We start from the raw sequence: 22,347 nt of genomic DNA on the forward strand, positions 1-22,347 counted from the left end.
CAAGTCTAAACAATCTCACCACCTATTAAATGCCCCAGTAGTGAGGTTTGTCTCTTTAAATTTACTCTACAGTAATGAAAAGAGACAGGTTCTTATAGAGGGAAATTTAGGATACATTTAGATTGAAAGGTGAGGTTCACAGTGCTTCATAACCCTGGTGCCCATAACATGCCTGCCAGATGATGTGTCTTGAGCATAACACAGCTCCCTTTCAACTTAAGCAGTTTGGCATCCTTACACTCAAATCAGGGTACAGGCCAGAATTTGCCTCATGCCAATTCATGTTGGCCAAAAATCATTTAGAATTCATATGCCAATCAAGTCTGGGAAGCACCTCTGGTTTCCACAGTGTATAGCTTCACCCTATAGATAAAACCTCTAATTACCCATATCTAGTTCTTCCTCTGAACCACCCTTCCACTGATCATGTCTCACTGACAAGTTACAAAAGTAGATTTTTACCCTAAATGAGGCATGGTGCTATTGTAAGGCTGTGAAAGTATCCCTGAAGACATCATCCAACTAAATTAACACCTACAGTACTTTACTTTCAACATAAATCAATTACTGGTTTGGGGAAACCTAGAAGTATGAGAAAGCATTAAGTAAGCTGCAAAGCAGCAAAGAAACTGTGAAAAGACTTATACCAAGCTTAATAAGACCTGCTGCTCTGAAGTGTGAGAATCACAGCAATTGTCCACAAATCAGGAGGCTGAAATGTACGTTTTGTTTTTAGAAGGCTGCATATTCATAAACATTGCCAGTGTTCAGCAGCACACACCATGTACATCAATAAAACAGGAACAGAAGGCAGGTATAACAGATCTGTCACAACATCTCCTGTATGAGAGTCCTCTAATATAGAAAATCAGTTAATTATGCAAACTTCCAAAATGTTCTCCGTAATATGCTTTATAATATTTTTCACTACCCTGAAGATGTTAACACCTAATTACAAGGAGGTAAGAGAGTCTTTGTGCTTCATAAATAATGTTTTCTTTTTTTTTTCACTACTCTGGCCACGCAGCATAGAATTTACCCTACTGTTATTATGACTCCAGCCTCCCTCAGAAGTACGGCATGAGTCATAGTTTTAGTGGCATGTACTGAAGAATAGATTCTTCTTTTATGTAAGGATTCTACAGATACAAATCTTATTCCCCATGATGATACAATTCAGGAAGATACATACACTAGCTGACACTGAGAAGTTCATACACTCTTAACTATTATATATGGGCCATCGCACAGGATGGCTTAAGCTATTTGACTTTTTCCAGGCAGATCCTCTACTCAGATTAACATAACAATCTCTGTTTGGAATGGATAAATACCTACTCTGTGGCTGCATATATAATGTCAATTTAAATGAAAGGAGAAAGTGAAGCTGTATGGTGCTTACTTAGTCTCCAGACAAGAATGGAGGAGTTTAAAGATGCATTCAGTTAAAATCTACTGAATGCTTTTTATTCTAGAGACTCAACAGGACTTAACATCTATTCACTTGGCTGCCTTAATGCACTGCCAAAATACTATCTGTAAACCAGTAAAAGCAGGGAAAGAAAACTTACTAAAATTTTGTAATCTTGAAAATGTTGAATGTACTCCTGATTTTGGCTTTTTGCATGTAAATGTAATGGCACAAGCAATCCAGGAGGTTCCTCGATTGTGTGGAAGACAACTTCCTTCTGCAAGTAACAGAGGAGCTGACAAGGAGAGGCGCCATGCTTGACCTCGTGCTCATCAACAGGGAAGGGCTCATTGGAAATGTGACGCTCCAGGGCAGCCTTGGATGCAGCGATCATGAGACGGTCAAATTTGAGACCCTCAGGACAGTGAGAAAAGTGTGCAGCAAGCTCACTGCCCTGGACTTCAAAAGAGCAGACTTTGGCCTCTTCAGGAACCTGCTAGGTAAGGTTCCATGGGATACAGCCCTAGAGGGCAGGGGGGCACAAGACTCTTGGTTGATATTCAAGGATCACCTGCTACAAGCTCAGGAGTGTTGCATCCCAACCAGAAGGCAGTGCAGCAGGAGGGCCAGGAGACCTCCACGGATGGATAAGGAGCTACTGAGGAAAATTCAAATGAAAAAAGAGGCTTATAATAAGTGGAAGCAAGGACAGGCGGCCTGGGAAGAGTACAGGGCTGTTGTCCGGGAAGCTAGGGACCAGGTTAGGAAAGCTAAGGCCCAGTCAGAATTAAACTTGACTAGGGATATTAAGGATAACAGGACGGGATTCTACAGGTACATAGCAAATAAAAAACAGACTAGGGACAACATAGGTCTCCTCAGGAAACTATCAGGAGAACTGGCTACACAGGATTTGGAGAAGGCTGAGGTTCTGAATGACTTCTTTGCCTCAGTCTTCACTGGCAAAGGCTCTGACCACACCACCCAAGTCTTGGAAGGCAGACACAGGGACTGTGAGAATGAAGACCTTGGGCCCACTGTAGGAGAGGATCTGGTTCGAGACTATCTTAAAAACCTGAACGTGCACAAGTCTGTAGGTCCTGATGAAATCCATCCCCGGGTCCTGAAGGAGCTGGAGAATGAAGTTGCGAAGCCGCTGGCCATCATATTTGAGAAATCGTGGCAGTCAGGTGAAGTTCCCGATGACTGGAAAAAGGGAAATATAACCCCCATTTTCAAGAAGGGGAAAATGGATGACCTGGGGAATTACAGACCAGTCAGTCTCACCTCTGTGCCTGGCAAAACCCTGGAGCAGATTCTCCTGGAAGGCATGCTAAGGCACATGAAAATCAACAAGGTGCTTGGTGACAGCCAGCATGGCTTCACTAAGGGGAAATCCTGCCTGACCAATTTGGTGGCCTTCTGTGATGGGGCTACAGAACTGATGGACAGGGGTAGCAGTTGATGTCATCCACCTGGACTTGTGCAAAGCGTTCGACACTGTCTCACGCGACATTCTTGTCTCTAAATTGGAGAGACATCAATTTGATGGATGGACCACTTGGTGGATAAAGAACTGGCTGGATGGCCGCACACAAAGAGTTGTGGTCAATGGCTCAATGTCCGGCTGGAGACCAGTAACGAGTGGTGTCCCTCAGGGATCGGTGTTGGGACCGATCTTGTTTGACATCTTCATCACTGACATGGACAGTGGGATTGAGCGCACCCTCAGCAAGTTTGCCGATGACACCAAGCTGTGTGGTTTGGTTGATACGCTGGAGGGAAGGGATGCCATCCAGAGGGACCTTGACACACTTGTGAACTGGGCTGATGCCAACCTTATGAAGTTTAACAATGACAAGTGCAAGGTCCTACACCTGGGTTGGAGCAATCCCAGGCACAGCTACAGGTTGGGCAAAGAAGAGATTCAGAGCAGCCCTGCGGAGAAAGACTTGGGGGTGCTGGTCAATGAGAAAATGAACATGAGCCAGCTTCAGTGTGTGCTCGCAGCCCGGAAAGCCAACCATATCCTGGGCTGCACCAAAAGGAGAGTGACCAGCAGGTCGAAGGAGGTGATCCTGCCCATCTACTCTGCTCTTGTGAGACCTCACCTGGAGCATTGTGTGCAGTTCTGGTGTCCTCAACATAAAAAGGACATGGAACTGTTGGAACAAGTCCAGAGGAGGGCCATGAGGATGATCAGGGGACTGGAGCACCTCCCGTATGAAGATAGGCTGAGGAAGTTGGGGCTGTTCAGCCTGGAGAAGAGAAGGCTGCGTGGAGACCTCACAGCAACCTTCCAGTATCTGAAGGGGGCCTATAGGGATGCTGGGGAGGGACTCTTCACTAGGGACTGTAGTGATAGGACAAGGGGTAACGGGTTAAAACTTAAACAGGGGAAGTTTAGATCGGATGTAAGGAGGAAATTCTTTCCTGTTAGGGTGGTGAGGCACTGGAATGGGTTGCCCAGGGAGGTTGTGAATGCTCCATCCCTGGCGGTGTTCAAGAGCAGGTTGGACGAGGCCTTGGGTGATACGGTTTAGTGTGAGGTGTCCCTGCCCATGGCAGGGGGGGTTGGAACTAGATGATCTTAAGGTCCTTTCCAAGCCTAACTATTCTATGATTCTATGATTCTAACTCTAGCAATGCAATCAACTGCAATTATCCTAATACATTTTATTTTTGTTGGAAAGCCTGTGTGAAGAATTTAATGAAGTAAATTTTAAACCAGAATAAAATAACACTTAAAGAGTATATGAAGTAACCTCTTAAAACCTTATAATACTAAAGAAAAGCTGTTATCTATAAACTTCTTGAACAAAATTCTTTGGGGGAACTCAGAATATCAATGAAATATTGGACATTAAATCTACAACTTGGCAGGATTACATGAAGATTTCAGATACTTTAGTATTTGATCCTGTTTTTTTTTTTCATAAGCTTCTTCAAGAATTCAAAATAGCAAAGTAGGCAGGTTGGATGAGGCTTTCAGGAACCTGATCTACTGCAAGGTGTCCCTGTCTTGGGGCAGGGGGGCTGGAACCAGAAGATCTTTAAGGTCCCTTCTGACCTAGGCCATTCTATGATTCTATGAAAACAATCCTAATGATATTTTACATACTGCATTGCACAGATTCTATTAAACACTCATTTACTGTAGTATATCCAATCGCAGTCATGTAGTTTATAGTGACAATGACATTTAGGAACATTCATGGCACAAAGAGGGAGGCACACTGAGTACAAGTAAATTCATGTGCTCTGTGGGAGGAATAGGAACTAATTGGGAATGACTCTTAAAGGTTAATGAACCAGACTTTTCCCATATTAAGTATTTATTTAAAACTGTATTTAGAATTGATCACAAATGGGAACTAATGAGGAAATGCTTTGCTTAAACATCTTGTTCTTCAAACTTACCTGATTTGCTGTAGCATTCAGAAAATACTCTGAAGAACTGTATACCGGTACGTATGAAAAGTGTTTGACTCACAAGCTTCAAAAAATGAGATTTATAATAAACTTGTTATCTCAAGGCATTCCTCCTCTGACACAGTAAAATAAGTTCTGTAAAATCTAAACCTCAGATATGGAACCAATGTATATTTGCTAAGTATCCCTCTTCTATGACAACACTTTTTCTTCATTCATTTCTCATTTGCATCTTTGCTACAGAAATCTTTTTCTCACACCTTGTACTTCTCTCATGAATAAATTAGGGAAGTATACTATATACTTCATACTATATACTATACAAACAACAGTATCTGCATCATAATGAATGCCAATGCAAATGTCAGAAACTACCTTTGCTACATTGATTTTCAAGTATTCAAAAAACTGCTGAAAAAATGTGTGAAAATCTACCCACATGCACAAACAGGAACAAATTGCTATAGCTGCTGACTTTGTTTCTGCAGGTAAATACATGTGGTAACAGGAAGAATAAAATTTCAGTTACTCTGTAATCGCTGGCCTACTTCTCCACCCCAATATAAATCCTAAATCCTTAACCATGTAGGTTTTCATGTTCCTTGCTGTTAAGAAGTATTTTTATGACTGAAGTCTGGAAGACAGACTCAGCCCTAAGTTTTACATGATCAGTTTTGTCACAGAAATAAATTTTACATTCATTGTTTAACATCAGAGGTTACATGCAATACTGGTGAAAACAGGCTGTTGGAGCAGAAAACTGCCAGATTTTCCTCATCATACAGTCTAAATGGACATCGGTTTCAACTTTTTCTGTGTCTGTGACTAAGATACTGGGAGCCTCAGCTTTCCCATTTGAAAAAGACAGAAAGATACAGAATTACTTAGTTCATTGGTGAAAATTGATGAGGGTCTTGTATGAAGACCAGGTTACATTCTAAGTAAAAACTACCATCGCTGACAGTGCTGTGTATGAGCTGTAAATCTTGATAAATCTTGATATAACCATTTGTCCTCCTTTCTTTGCTATAAAACACACAGTTTTGCAATTGAAAAGCCTTAAGGTAAGGTTAACTGCCCAGATTTAATTCAGCATTATGAAAATATTGCATAACTATAATTTAAAATGTTCACCAATTCTTAGTTTTATTTTTATTTAATCAATATCCATCTTCTGCTTTTGTTTGTTGATGTGTGCATCCTTTTACTAGAAATACGAAAAGAATTGTAATTTCTTTCAGTATGTATCTGTTGTTCACTCTTTGTTGAGTTTACAACAACATTTTAGTGAGTATAAATACTGAAGTTACCCCTATACCTGGCAACAAAAATGTTATTTGATTGGGATGAACGAAAGCTTTGAAACTGTTTCCCAAAACTTTCACTGAAGATGATAAAGGCAATAAAAGGCATATGCCTTTGTTGATTTAGAGATGCATGTCTTTCATCTTCCTTGCTCCTTTAATGGCCTATCTAAAAAGTCGGCATAGGCAACGAAATGAAAAATGTTTAAGTAATTGTTGTTCTGAATGGATGTAATGTCTCCTTTTTGAAATACTTGGTGTAACTGTATTCTGTATTTTAAACTTAAGAGTTTTAAAAAATGTCACATAAGATACTCAGAAGCACACTCAAATTATTTCTGTGTCTTTGAAGGCTGAAACTGAGAGGAAGGAGGTCCAGTTCTACAATTTTAGAGAAATATGAATAAATAACATGCTATTAGAAAACTTCTTGTCCTGTTACACATGCGTATCTCATTTATCATTAGTAGAACTGCACAGATGCACATAAATTAAACTGGATGGCCAGAAGAAATATCACATTTGTTTGATAGCTTGTGACCCAATATCTCAAAGTGGGTGGCAGAGAAAAGAGATGATTTACACTTGTGAGTCTCACCAGATTCCTGAGTCAGAATCACAGAATGGATTCAGCTGGGGTGAGGGTGTCAGAAAGCAGATGGACAGATGCAGCCTAGTACTAACTGCTGACCTAAAATAAGCTGCATTATACTTGCTAGTTATCATACTTGCAGCTTTATCCTCTGGGTTCATTCCCTGAAGTATATTGCTCTGTGAGCGAGGGCACAGCCTGTGCTTAGGGCTGTTTTACCTCAGTATCTCTTTGAGGTGTCCCATAATTAACTGATGCCAAGTCTTTTTACCTGTGCTCTGCTTTTGAAAGAACATATCTTTGAATTAGGAAACATAATTTTAAAAAGGTGGCATTTGTTCTACTGTAAGACCTAGAGAGAATAAAAAATTCATACCTCCCTCCTAATGAAGTTCAATTCATAGAAATATAGAACTGTTTAGGTTGGAAAAGACCTTTAAGATTCTCAAGTCCAACCATTAACCTAACACTGCCAAGTCTACCACTACACCATGTCCCCAAATACATTTTAGATACCTGTAGGGATGGGCCTCAACCACTTCCCTGGCAGCCTGTTACAATGATTGGCAACCCTTCTGGTGAAGAAATTTCAGATACTCTCATTTCATTTACCTGTTTTGTTCATCCTTATTTATTTGTATCCATATTTTCAAACCCATTCTTTACTATACAGTTAAAAAGCCAAAAATTATTTTTTCAATCTAACTGATGGACTTAGTTATTGAATTAGTTTCTGTTTCAATTAGAGCATGACTTTTTAGAAGAAAAGCATAAACTAAGATTTTAAAGATTACCAGTGAAGAATCTTTTACCCTTGGCAAACCCTGACAAACTATCACATCCTGTTTTATACTCCCAAACTCTTGGTTTCTCAGGTGTTCTTGGTTCTACCTAAGACAATCAAATCAGTACTTCATTTCCATTTCTTTCAAATCACTACCCTACACAGCATCAGAAACCACTTCATTTTTAATCCTCCTTCACTCTACTCAAAAAACATAGCATTAAGAATGAAAACTCTTAGTAGAGTTTCCTTTCCTTTGCCATCAGTAAATCTGCTTTTCAAATTTCCATAGTTAAAACATATCACTCTTTGCTTAGAAAAGATTCATTTCTCCTGGTTTTCAGGTTTCATGCAGGTACTCACCAGTACTTTTTCAAAAACATTCAAACTCACCGATGATGGAACATTTCTCCATGGTGTTGACACCAGTGACAGTATTAGAGTTACAGACACTTTAATTATATGTTTTAGGTTTTATCTTCTATCTTCCTATTACTTTTTCCATTAGTAATTATTCTGGATTAGTAAAAAGAGCAACTATTAAACTTTCCTCAAAACATTAAAGGGAGAAAAAAAACCAGTCTTTGCTAAAGTAGCCAAGAAACTGAGAGCCAGTTTGAAGTGAAGTTACTGTTAATTTTGAAGCCTATATATATTGAGTCAAATTCAGCACAGGGATTCTGGATTGATGGTGAGAAATAAACACAAAATTCAAACCACCTTCCCCACAGCTACCTTTTTTTTTCCCAGGCTCAACTTCATTCTTTGACTCCCAGCTCTTCTACCCCCTAGTGATGCAGAGGGATGGGGAATGGGGCTTGCAGTCAGCTCATTAACAATAACCTAATAATTGAATTTATGGGTTACAATTCAGAACATGAGTGCAAGGGGAGACCTGTGCATTTCAAAGACCCATCAGTATTTCCTACAGCTGGAATGAACTCAGAAAACGTATTTCCACACTTACAAAATCATGACTGGCAAAGATTTCAAAGTCGAGGCTTTATAAGCCAAAATCACTGCCTTTATTGGACTAAAACCAAAAAACAGGAGTTTCAAGTTGTGGTAAGAAGAAGCAACAATAGTTTCATGATAAACTCCATGATGCATCACTGGATTCATGGAGCACCATGTATGTTTGTAACCAGATCAGGATGACTCTATCAAACTACACAACAACTGACTCAAGTTTCATTCAAATACACTGTATGTAATATTTCAGCTTCATAGAAAGCAATTTCAAATATTTTCTCTGGCTGAAATAGCACCTACTGTGCTACTTTTCAGTTTTGGTCAAAGGAGCTGGGTGGTTGCCCATAGACACCATACATGCTGCTGCAGCTGACCGCTATCATGCTGAAAAGGATTCATCTTTTACAGTGTACAGATAATGGGGATCCCTTTTTAAGTTTATGCCATTCTGGTCAGACAAGTCAGGTGTATTCTGTACTCCAGGACTTGTATAGGCATAGATGAAAAAGGTTTGACTTTAAAAATATTATTTTTAAAGCCATATATTACCTTAGCCAGATGGGTGTTGATCCACTTTGTGAAAGTCCTCTTCTGCACTGACTCTTGCTCATCTAAGAAAAGAGAAAAAAATGAACTCAGTTTTATTAGACACTGCTGAACATTTTTGGATGTGCATGATAGAAGAATAGTATTCTCTATCGACAACAAATGCATTCGGCATTTGCCAGAAATGCCACTACATTTTCTTGAGACAGCTAATTTTGCCCATATTTATACATAACAACAACTATTTAATATTCTTAAAATAAAGCTCTGACACTTAACTATTTGAGGAATTTCACAGCAAGTCACAGCAAGCCTAATGAGGCAATGACCTGTAAGACACCATTTCAAATCTGAATGCCTAAATAAATCTGAATTCTAAGTCCACACTATATTTTCCGAAGTTCTGAGCACCCAGAATTTCTCTGTACTTTTTAACTAGAATTATGTCTCTAACAGTAACATTGCTTTTATGTAGATAGTCAGCTAGGAGCTTCTTAGAAAAAAACACTCAGCATGTGCATTTGAAAATACGTAGAATGTTGAATTAAAGATTTAAAATTGCATTATCAAGCTTATTTGTCCTCAGGGAGATCCTGCCAGGAAGAAGCCATTAGCCAGTTCAGGCAGCTTCTATACTGCTACTTACTAACCCCTTAGTCCTGTCCTAAAACACTTGTCTGATTTATAGCAAATTTCACCAATTCCCAGATAGTCCCTCAGGAACTGTTGCCAGCTGCACAGACATAAATAGCTCCTGAATGAGCTTCTCCAACTTCAGCAGCCAGGGTCACGGCTGCAGAGGGAAGAGAATCACAGCATTATAACCAATCTGCAAAGTCCTGTCCCTTTTTTGTGGGGAATCAGTTTTGACACATGGGATAATTTCACAACATGGGCATTCAAGCCTTTATGTTGGAGATTTTTCTTTCAAAAATGAAAGGAAATACCTATGACAAAAACCAAATCATGTTATTACCATCATCAGTTCTGAATGAGCACTTTTGTTTCCCTACCGAGACTCTAAATAAATAAAATTACTGTTAAATATTTACTTTTTAGCATATCCCAAAACCTACAGATGGAAAATCTAATTATCTCTTGTCCTATCATTGCAGTCCCTAACAAAGAGTCCCTCCCCAGCATTCTTATAGGCCCCCTTCAGATACTGGAAGGCTGCTATGAGGTCTCCACGCAGCCTTCTCTTCTCCAGGCTCAATAGCCCCAGCTTTCTCAGCCTGCCTTCATACGGGAGGTGCTCCAGTCCCCTGATCATCCCCGTGGCCTCCTCTGGACTTGTTCCAACAGTTCCATGGCCTTTTTATGTTGAGGACACCAGGACTGCACACAATACTCCAAGTGAGGTCTCATGAGAGCAGAGTAGATGGGCAGGATGACCTCCTGCGACCTGCTGGTCACTCTCCTTTTGATGCAGCCCAGGATACTGTTGGCTTTCTGGGCTGCAAGCGCACACTGAAGCCAGTTTATGTTCACTTTCTCATCAACCAGAACCTCCCAAGTCCTTCTCCGCAGGGCCATGAACAAGATGTTTTCCTTGTGACGTAAGTAAATGTCTACTGTGCTCTGACAAGCAATTACATATACAGGTAGCCCAATTAGTTTCAATGGAAGTACTTGCACACTTGAATTGGGTTGTCTGGGATGGGGATCAAGCACACAGAATCAGTCCAGCTCTAACTTCATTTACAGTTCTGTAACTTAAAATTCCCCAGAAACCCCAACACAACAGCATGCCAAAAGAAAAGAACCAGTCCTTCAGAAGTCAAACTTCTGATCAAAGAAGCGAGTGAAAAAGATTCCCTAATTTGTAGTTCCAATACATCTTGGTGATTTAAGACATTGCCTTCTGACAACAACTGGAAATCAGACAAACAGCTTCCAGCTTCTAAACATTTATCAGGAGAAGACATACTCAGTTTCAGACATATCAACAATCAACAGAAATAGCCTTTCAAAATTATCTGTTTCAATGGAAAAAATATGAGCAATATATTCTTTATGAGCTCAACAGCAACCATTAATAATTTTACCATTGTAACATATCACACAAGTAATACATTGATTTTACAAATTTAGAAATACTATTATAAATATGCTTTTTACAAATTTCCCTGGAAGCAAATGTGTTATTTTCATTGAATTAATGTAAATTCTCTGCAGAGGCACTCTTTTCCATACCCACAAAACACTTGTCATACAGTTTGTTAGGCTCTCCCCACCTGCAAGGACTGTCAGCTCCTTATTTGCACCACTTACCCTGCCCGTACTGAAAGAACCCAGGAAGCAGATTTAATGCTGTAACGTTTCTACCACCAGCACCTTTGTAGAGAGCCATAAGTGCTGCTGCTGTGGCTGCTGCGTCTGCTGCTGCTGGGGCTGCTTCTCCTGTCTCGTGTAGTGTGCAGCGTTTCTTTAGAATACAGCCAGAAGTAATTTTTAAAGCCCAATCAGGTTTTTCCTTCACTGGAAATGCAGGCCTCTTACAAAAACCTCTCCACTTGCTCTAATCAGAGAATTCACATGAAGCCAAACCTTAAAAGCATTGTTATATATTTTTGCAGAGATGCAACAGCCAGACAAAGCCAGCTGTACTGGAAGTAGCAGTTCTGCTGGTCTCACTGCCATCATCCTTCTCCACTGTTTTCCTGTGGAAAGATTTTATTATGCAAGCACCAGCCAATCCGCCAGCAGAAACTTCTGATGTCAAGAGCTTGAATAATTCATCCAGACACTGGGACAACCCAACCACGCTGCCAATATCCTAAAGCAGCAAGATGTGTGGCTGCAAAAAGCAATGCAGCCTTCTCACTAGTGCTTTTGTAATAGTATACTGCTCAGTAAGCATAAAAATGGCTGAATGGCATAGCCGTTCCCTAGGTTGTCATACATCAAAAGGAAAGCAGCTTTTAAAAGCAACCACTTAGGTTCCTCACGGCATACTCTATTTAGACATGGATGTCCTTCAGCTTTGCAACTGAAACAGTGAAGTGGAAGAAATAGCAAGCAATGGATCTGAACAGACATGTAGGCTACTTACCTTTTAATCACATATTTGAGCTGTTGTATAAGAGGGATGAAACATGCAAATATGGAGAGAATTTTTGGAGCACCTAGATTGGCCCGAAACATACTCAAATTTCTGATAATATGCACTACTTTCATTAAATCAGAACCAGAGCATTCAAACAGGCTTTGTTTTGCTCTGGCTAAAAGAAAGCTGTTATGAAACACTATGTGTGGAGAGTCATATGTTGTTCACCCACAGGGGCCAACAGAGTAGTACACACTATTCAAATGAGACAAAAAAGGCCCATCTTCATTAAGGACAATCTTCACTTAAAGCAGCTGTGAAAAAGCTTGCAGAGTAAAAGCAATAATATAGAAATTCTACTTATGAAAAGGAGCAATATTTTAAGCTACACAGTTTAATAACCACCTCCATAACTGATGGGTTACCCCATTCAGGAGTACTGCACAGAAGCAATGCAGGCTCATTTCTTTTCCTTTAAGTCTCCAGCTAATGTTTCTTATGAGACAATGCCAGGAGAGTTTTGCTTTTAAATAAACAACAAACAAAACCATTGGTGGTAGCTCTAAAGCTAATATATTGTTTGTGGGCTGCTAAGTTTAATAGTAATACTATACAATTTTAGAAGAGAAAAAGGATGAGGGAGCTATGGACAGTGGGAGCAAATCAAGGAAGAAAGAGGGAGAAATTGATTTCAGCAGCCACTGCAATGCAGCCAACAAGACTCAGCAGTACTGATCCAAAGAATGAGAATATATTTTTAAATGCCTCATACATTTAGGAATGTTCAATTTTTTATATTTTGAGAAAAAACAGGATTTGTCAAAGTGTGGCTTTTGGCTCTCTGCTTCTGTTGAATGCCTTCAGCAGAAACAGTGAGACAGTCCTATTAACAGATCTGAAATTTCCAAGCTTTGAGACTCAGGTGCACACACTAGCCGTAGCCTGCTGCACCACTGAGCACCAGTCTGTTCCCCATCAGTTTCTGCAGAAAGGAAATCCATGCCCAAGGGCTTCAAGGTAACCAGTCATCCTTGCCAAATTCCTACTCGGGAAAATTATGCGTATCAGCACTCATGGGTTCACACCATCATACCTTGCTCAGTCTTGAGATAACCTTAGTATGGAGGTTTAGGGGACAAAGGTTTCATGCCATTTGGAGGAGTGGAAGTAGAGGAAAGAAAAACCCAGTCCCTACTGGCGGAATAGTTACAGGAAACTGAAGTGTGGAGAAGCAGTCTCGCAGCTGCAGGAACACATTGCCTGCTGTGCAGCATGCTGATGGAGAGCAGTTGGCATGCTGCTGAGAACTTTCTGCTGTTACTGTCCATCTGAAATGCGTTTACAAAATATGTATTTCGATTGTACACATTTCTTATTTATTCTTTAATTTCTAAGACAGAAGGTGTCCATCCAGCCACTAGTTAGAAAGATATACAGAATAATTCATCGCACAAAGAAACTTGCATTTTAAAAAATACTTGGGTATAATCAATTACAAACCAAACAAATCAATATCTCTTATTTTATTCTTGGTCAAATTGTTCTCACACAAGCACATTCACCAGTCTCTCTTGAAGCACTTGTGTGGACTGTGTAAGAGCTTTAAACTTTGAAACCTGGAAACCCAAAAGTTTAGTCAATGCCAGAGAATGTGTGCTGAAACTTGGGCTGCTGGCTCCATCTCTCAGCAGCACTTTGACTATCACAGAATATGTTTATACTGTGGGACTTGGGAGACTTCCAGTCATTAAATCTAAGTTCATGCCCTGTTGTGCCTATATTCTCATATGCACATGTCAAATGTTCCTGCGCCATCCAGGAACACATTATCTGCCACTTTCCTGTGCTCTTGTTTTCACAGGAAGGAAGAGAGCATGAACAGAGCACAGTGCACTGATTTAATCTTGATCCTTAGAAGCCAGGACACAGTCCGGACATAACTGTACTGCCCATAACCACTCTTCACTTTGACTATAAGGGCTTCCCTTCGTATTTGGAGAAGCAAACATGATTTCTGCAGTGAACTGGAAGATGTTCCCAAAATGTCATTTTTACGACTTTGTGCATCTTTCCTGTGCCCAGTCCTCACAGCACACTTGCTCATATTTTGTGTTTTCAGTGACTAAAGAACTGTAATAAAATTGTTCTGTTGCCTATTTCGCCTGGATGGGCTGCATTTTGTTCTTTGCCACGTATAGAAACAGACTGCATTTAGAACTAATTAATTAATGTATTTGCATTTTATGTTTATCACACTTCCACCTGTGCTGCTGCACTACTGTTATTCGAGTCATCTCCACTAAATGTATCTTAATCTCCATGTGGCTGTAAATACATTACTCATTTTCATAGTATCTGCACTCAACTGTATACAGGCAGAAATCAAAAAAATGCTTATTAGAAAACCATTATGAGCTCTTTAATTCAATTTTAAAAGCAGTATTCTGAAGAAGATATTAACTAAAATCAAGATGCTCAGCATTTGAGATGATTCTGCACAATGGCTTCAGCACCTTCTGAAAGACTGAGGATTGGCTGTTCTACAGGTGTCTGTTTTTTCACCATGTAGAATGGCATGGGAAATAGTGAACTTAGTGTTCACACACAGATACCATTTTCTGCTCAATACACAAGATGAAAACAGCGTGATACAACTGATCAATTTAGCATTCTTTTAATTATTTATTGTCCTGGGTTCAGCAGTAGCAGTTATTTTTCTCCTTCTTAGTAGCTGGTGCAGTACTGTGGTTTTGACTTTCAGCCTGGGAACAACGCTGGTAACGCCGATGGTTTTAGTTGCTGCTCAGTAATGTTTACTCTGACCAAGGACTTTGTGAGTCTCATGCTCTGCCAGGGAGGAGGGTAAGCCAGGAGGAAGCAGAGACAGAACACCTGACCCAAACTAACCAAAGGGGTATTCCATACCACAGCACTTCATGCCCAGTATATAAACTGAGGGTAGATACCTGGAAGGGCTAGATCACTGCTTGGGTCAGGCTGGGTATCGGTCGGCGGGTGGTGTTTGTATTCTCTTCCCTTGTTATTTCTCTTATCATTATTATTATTGGTGGTAGCAGTAGTGATTTGTGTTATACCTTAGGTACTGGACTGTTCTTATCTCAGCCCATGGAGGGCAAGGTGGGGGGGGGGGGGGGGGGGGGGGGGGGGGGTGGCAGGGCGAGTGAGCCATGTGGCTGACTGGGCTTAAACCATGACACTTATTTTCCTTAATTTTAAACTTAAAAAGATTGTCTGGATGGTGACAAATCAGCTAGAAATCTAGGAAACCCAGTGAAGTTCATTAGTAAGAATAACTATTCAACATTACAGTCAAATTTCAATCCACCCATACTAACAGACAGATACACCAGTTTAAGAATGAATTTTTCAGAACGACCTACAGATTTCAAGATAGTGATGAAAAATCATTCTCTTGCCTATAAACTGTCTACTACAGTAGCATCTGTAATGACTATAATAAAATATGACCTACACATATATGTGTTTTTTCCAGTTCACTGCAGTTCTGCAGCTGGCATCATGTTACCATTTACACATTTTGCAGTTCTTCATTTGGCATGAAAAGCTTGTATATAGTAACACTTGTGTGTCCGCTCCTCTAGAGGTTCTTACAAAGTCAGATTGAACAAAACATGTTTACTGAAAAGAAATTTAATTTTTAACAGAAGTCTTAAAGACAAGCAGTACTCTCATCAAATAATTTAAAGAAGATCTTTAAAAATGTTGAAATCTATACAGATCAATACCAATTATTCTACAAATATCTTTGTTTGTTAGGGCCTCAAGTCATCATTCTATAGTCAAGTAGGGTACTTAACATGCAGTTATACAAAAATATCTATTAAATCAGATTGAAGGTAGCATACGTTTGAAAATTGAAAGCATAAGCTATAGTTCCATCTTTTACTCACTGTATGGCACTTACATGAGCTCCTAAAACAATGGAAAGTTTTGTTTTCTTGAAGCACCATGTCAGGCAGGCAAATTATTGTAAACAGTTAATTTCAGTAGGTTTGCTATGATTACATGACATTAATAGGACTATCCATAACATTAAGCACTACAAACTGGAGAGATTTTCCAAAAATGTCTGAATTTGAATTTGAATGTTTAATATTTCTATTTAGTAAGTCATGGAAACTTAAAGGCGCTGCACCAAATTCATCACGTGGAGTAAATTTCTACTACCAAAGGTAAGATAATTATCGCTTCTGTGCCTACAGCGAGTTCAATAGCCTAAAAGCAGCAGAGAAAATTTGACTTGGGCACAGAAGGGCTCAGAATATACTGAAATAAATCAAAAATAATGGAGAGATACTAGGCATATGCTATCCAATCTACTAAATCAGGATGAAGGGATGTAGCATCTGGAATTTATACACAAATATATGTAGAAAATCAAACCTAATATAACAATGATTCTTGTCTTACAGAAAAGACAAACTAAAATCATATCTCAGTTCTCTTCATGCCTAAGCTAGTGAAATGACAATGATTTACTAAAGGTTTACAAAAACGTAGAATCGTCTATTTATTCTGTGGAGAATCTGGGCATTTTAATTCTTAAGATCACTTTTACTATAGTTACACGTATTGTAGACATGAAGCTCTACAAAAGCCTACCCAAGGGAAAGAATGCAATTACTATTTTTAAATATTTGGAGGCATGAGGATTTTAAATACATTTAGAATTAAATTATGAATATTTACTCACATATTCATAGAATCATAGAATGGTTTGGGTTGGAAGGGACCGTAAAGATTGTCTACTTCCAACCCCCTTTCTGCTGCAAGACATCGATGTCTAAAGCACATTCACAATGGTTTCATACCTTCATCTGATTTCCTTTGTTTTCCTCAGTGTCTCCAAGCACTTACTTAAAGAATTACACCACTGGTACTTTAAATGTGATACTTCTCTACCAAGTAATACTGACAAATTCTGCCACTTTTACATTAAGCAGTACCTAACTCAAGAGACTTGTCCTCCTATCTACCACTGAAACTACTCACAAAGTAAGTTACTTTGTAGGTACAGAAATCAAAACCAGGGCTACTTTGATGAAGGAGCTTCCTTACAAGCTGATATAAGTAGGAACAAAGGTTGGAGTTTCTCAAAGACTAGTCTAAGTCTTTAATACTTTTTGCCATCATTCTGGCAGGAAAGTCTCAACAGTGCTTGTAAAGTTTACCAATTACTCATATTTGGTAAACATCATTACAGTGGAATCAGAATACCTTTAAAATCAAAGAAACTGAGTTGACTGAAGACTGGAAACAGATTACTGTTTCTAAGTAGCTCAGGAAGCAGGGCTACATACTCAGGGATTAACATGAACTTTTGCCGTGAGGTGGAAACTCACTATTATAATGGAAACTGAAGTAGACACGCTTGTAATTCTGCTACAGGAATGATGTAAGCCACTAGATGTGACAAAAGACAAAATCTTACAATGCTATCAGGTAACATATAATCACCTGAACTGGAGAATAAAAATAACTGTACCAGACACAGTAAGCACACACATGGAGTATTATAGAGATGCCGTTCTTCATTGTGTTGCTGAATCCATCCCCCTGTACTAGGCAGCATGTGGCACAGATACACCTATGCTTTTCTGATGACAAAATGAGGATTTTAAGCCCTTATCACACAGTGTTCCAGTTTATCCCAAAATCAATTGAAGAAAAGCAAACCAAATCAAAACAGAATTTTAAAAAGCACTGTAATTCTGGAAAAGTTAGCATTGTCACTACTGAATATTAACAAACGGATTTTGATGGTGAAAATCTTATTTGAAAACCAGAAACTGAAAAATTTAGGCCCACTGCTGTTTAGTATGTTCTGCAGATTTTTACATAATTCACTGTAATTACTGATAGAGTCCATCTGTGGGAATCAGATACCACTGATATTATTTTTTCTTAAATATTTAAAAACACACTCTGTAGATGTGAACTACTAAAATTTAGTTCATTTAAACTGAGCTACATCAACTGCTGTTAACAGAGTTTTACTGCACTCATGCAGAGAGAAAAATCACATTTGTATACTTTAGCTTGGAACATAAATTGTGAAATCTTACGTATTTGTATAGAATTTATATGTATAAACAATAAAAGACAAATAAGCCACACCCAAAACTGTGAAGTGCTCAGTCCATTCGCCCTGGAGAGCGAAAGCAGCCTCCCTGCCCCTGCCAGCTCAGCACAAATCAAGTTTAACAAGCTCAGTGGGGGAGTCTGTGCAACAAAGTGTGAGGCTTCTGGGTAATGCTGCCCTGAAGGGAAAGGCAGTGGTGGCCTGCAAGCAAATAATCCTCCTCATCCCTAATAGCCAGAAGCAAGCAAAGCTTAACATCAAGCATCTGTGATACATGGGGGCTGCCCTTTAGACAACAATGAGATACGAATTTTGCATAGTGGTAATTATTTTTCAAAAGGCCCAGTAGGCTGCTATCTCTGTCTGGTCCTGCCTCCTCTCCCCCTTTTTTTTTTCTTTGTAGCAGCAAATCATTTTCTTAATCATTTACTTAACCATGATCTTAGTCATCATTCATACCCTAACCCTACACCATGCAAACTAAAGATAATTTAGCAAGTGAACGAAACACTTGTCATTGAAATTATACCTTGCATTGGCAGTATGAATTTTTTTCTGTTCCCCTGTGGGAACCCTATTCTAATTAAATTGACAACATCATGATTTTGACAGATGTATTATTCTGTATAAAAATAAGCAGAAGATGATATTTCCCCATAGAGTATTTCATGTGTACTGGATAGCCAAAAATATATTAACATTGCGTGAAAAACTTATAAACATATTCAGAGCAGGTTGTTCAATAAAAAAAACAGAACATAACCAACAACCACCATCACCACAAAATGCATAAACACATCTCAAATTTCCCCAGAACCATGCTGTGACTAAGCACTGTTAACATTTAATATATTCCTTGTCAAATGTGACAAATCTTAGTTATATTTTTTAATCAGAAAAATTCCTCAAGATTTTATCACAGCTTTTATGTAAGTGAATGACTGCAGACTATCCATGGGGCATCTGAAACACAGTGAAGGAAAACCCCACTCCACTGAAGCAAAATGGTATCTTGCTAATAACAGTAATTGTGGCAGAACTTAACACAGAAGTTTCATTAAAAATTCCAAACCTAACGCAGTAGCACACAGATTGTAACATGCAGCTGGAACACTTTAACCCAAAAGAGGAGCCTTATGCATACAGAATCAGTGTCTTGCATTACTTGCCCTGTAAGGAGAAATGAAGGGACAGGGTTTAGTACAGCCTGGAGCAGACACGGCTTCAGGGGACCTAGCTGCAGCACCCTAATAGCCCTGGGGAGGCCTGTCACAAGATGGAGCTGAGTTCTTCTACAGCGTGGCAGGAGCATGAGAGACAGTGGGCAGAAGCTGAAACAAGAAATATTGTTTCAGGAAAGGAAATGCTTTCTCACTCAGAGGACTGTCAGACAGTAAATCAGGTCATCCAGAGAGGCTGTGCAGTCTATGTCCATGGAGATAAAGCCCTGAGCAACCTGGTCTTAGCTCACAGATGATCCAGCTGTAAACTGTAAATCAAACTACAGACCTCCTTCCAGCTTGCATATTCCTACCGTTATATGACACAGAGATAATGCCAGACCTCCTGACAAAGAGATAATGGAAATTTCTTTTTATAAATAACTAATAGGAGTAAAAATCAAATGAAATTCATTCAGTTGACCAGCCAGCTGCACAGTAACTGCAATACACACATAGACTTGCTGCTTTAAGGAGGTTTGTTCATCCCATACTGGCATACAGGTGCAGAAGTGAAAGCAGTTAAGAGATTGTTCAGTCATGCATACAGAAAAGGAGAGCAGTCACAACAACACACATTTAGACAGGTTTTGTTGAAAGTACTATTTTATTAAATCTCAGAAGTTTCTCAAGTCCATCTAATTTTCACCTAATATAAGGTTCCAAGATAATCCTGATGAATACTCCCCACTTCCAGGAACACCGATGCTCAATCTCCAGCCCTGGAACAGATAAACCTGATGGGCACATTTCAGAGCCCTTGACATTCCACTGCTAGTAGTTAAGGAAGTAACAAGAACATCAGTCTCAAGGAGCATGTGTAAGTTACATGTAGTTTGATTTGGCATACGTTGCCAGAAAAAAAAAGTCTTTGTCTTGGTCCAATTCATACTCAAGAGGAAAAGTGCAGTAAGAATACATTTTTAAGAACAAAAAAAAAAAACCCTCCTTTCCTTCAGTTCATTCACACCTCACACCACATAATGAGCTTCAGAAGAAACTGCAAGCTAAATATGCACGTGTATGTGAATTTTATAAGGCACTCTGTGGAACTATCTGCAGCTAAGTGAGAGAAACAATAATGCCTAAACCATAAACATAACTTATTGAAATGATTCCTGTTTTGCTGAACAGTTGCATTGAACATTATACTGTTCTGGCTGTACTTATTCCTGCCTTTGGTCTGCCCTGATGCAACTCCTCTGCAGAATAGGAAGGCAGAGTAGCGTGGCATTTACTGCACTTTTCTTAACAGAAAGAAAACCTCAAACAGACCTCCCAGACTTTAAATCCATTTTATTCTCCTGGAGGAGTGTGAAAGTAGGTTCCCTTAAACCAAGAATATGATCCAAAGATAAAGTCAAATCAATGATGGCATGGTTTTTATTTGTTGTATTTCTCAAACACCTTTGTAATACTCATGTTGTGCTGGTACATGGTGATCGCTATCAATGGCAACGACTAGGTAGCTAATTACAGTTTCAGAAGACATTAGCAATCGGTATAATAGCACTCACACATGTTCCGGTGGGCACAATATACTGTTTATGTTCATAAGCTCAGACCCAGTAACCTCATAAACTAAGAGACGATACAGCAGGTAGAATATCCACATGCTGTAGGACCTACATCTACCTATGATACCAGAAAAAAGTGGAATGAAGAAACATTCATTGTGGAGGCAAAATGTCTTCCCAAATCTCCTGTGGGTCCTCTAAGTGTGAACTGAATTACAAAATCAAAATTCTTTCACTTCTACCTAAATTGCTGCACAAAGAAAGTGTTACAGAAACTCACTGGATATTTTTAATCTAGTCGACCTGGTAGTCCTCAAATACATCAAATACAAACACATATCCCAACTCATAAGGGCATGACGACTGCATTAAGTCCCTACTACTCCAACCTTGGCTTCATTAGGAAAGGGCAGGGATCAGAGAAGACATAGGACAGCACCCAGCTGACTTCTCTTCTGGGCGATCAAGACCACAGGAATCTGGGACACATGTTCAATTTAGTTACAGACATTACTGCAGACTCCACCTTTCTTGTCTTCTTTACAAGCTTTGCTTCATGCTCAGCAGAGTCAGCAGAAAGTATTTATTACTGTGTAATATCATACTTCATCACACCCACTTAACATGAAAAATATTGCATCACAAAAAAGCAAGGCCTTGTGAGAAACATGTATCTGCTAAGAAATTGCCAGAAATGTTCATTAAAGGAAAAATAAAAATGTGGGTAAATCCACTGAAATTAACTTCTATATGTGCTTTATAACAAACTTCAGCACTTGTATTATTTACTTCTAAATGAGAGGATTAAAGAGTACCCTACATTTAGCAACATTACATCTTCCCTAAAATTTGTACATACTACAGAAACATAGGGTAAAAACACCTGAGGAAAAACATTGTTAAAGCAATCTTGTTTGGTTGCTGAGTTTTTTTTCACTGTATCTAGGACATATTTCTTCCTTTTGTTTTCAGTTACCATCACATTAAAAAAAAAAAAAAAAAAGTAAATCTAACCTATATATTTGGTTTCTTTTCACAGAATCACAGAATCCCAAGGGTTGGAAGGGACCTCAAAAGATCATCTAGTCCAACTGCTGTTTTAATTACATATAGCATATAACTCTTCCTTTTCTGTGCCATTGTTTCAAGACATACTTGAAGCCAACTTCTAGAAAGCTTAAAAGTTCACAATCTGATTGTGATTCCACACTGAGCTATTTCACTGACATCATTAGGTTACATGAGAGTAAAGTAGAGAATGGTGAAAACCTTAGTGAGCTGAGTTTATGTAGATTGGATTCCACATTCTTTGTAAACCCAAATTAAATGAAAGGAAAAAACAGATTTAAACTTTACCTTTCTAAAATCATTCTAGAAGCCCTAGGAAGCTTCTATT

General features: G+C 39.1%; 1 protein-coding gene across 15 annotated transcripts in view; it reads right to left on the reverse strand.

Annotated features, from left to right (window-relative positions):
• SYNE1 (spectrin repeat containing nuclear envelope protein 1) overlaps positions 1-22,347 on the reverse strand; it is a 291,558-nt gene that overhangs the window by 232,661 nt on the left and 36,550 nt on the right. For 7 of the 15 annotated variants that reach the window (XM_062640760.1, XM_062640764.1, XM_062640765.1 and 4 more), the window contains exons 1-2: positions 11,316-11,544; positions 9,045-9,106 (exon numbers count right to left, since the gene is read on the reverse strand). In XM_062640760.1, coding sequence (XP_062496744.1) covers positions 9,045-9,106; positions 11,316-11,394 — 141 coding nt within the window. In that variant the 5' untranslated portion in view covers positions 11,395-11,544. Of the gene's footprint in view, positions 1-9,044; positions 9,107-11,315; positions 11,548-22,347 lie in introns of those variants that run through there. The other 8 variants (XM_062640759.1, XM_062640758.1, XM_062640756.1 and 5 more) reach the window with 7 other exon arrangements.

The sequence above is a fragment of the Pezoporus occidentalis genome, unplaced genomic scaffold (genome assembly GCF_034315485.1).
Source record: "Pezoporus occidentalis ecotype Australia unplaced genomic scaffold, CSIRO_AGI_Poc_V1 ctg67, whole genome shotgun sequence".
NCBI classification, from domain to species: Eukaryota; Metazoa; Chordata; class Aves; order Psittaciformes; family Psittacidae; genus Pezoporus; species Pezoporus occidentalis.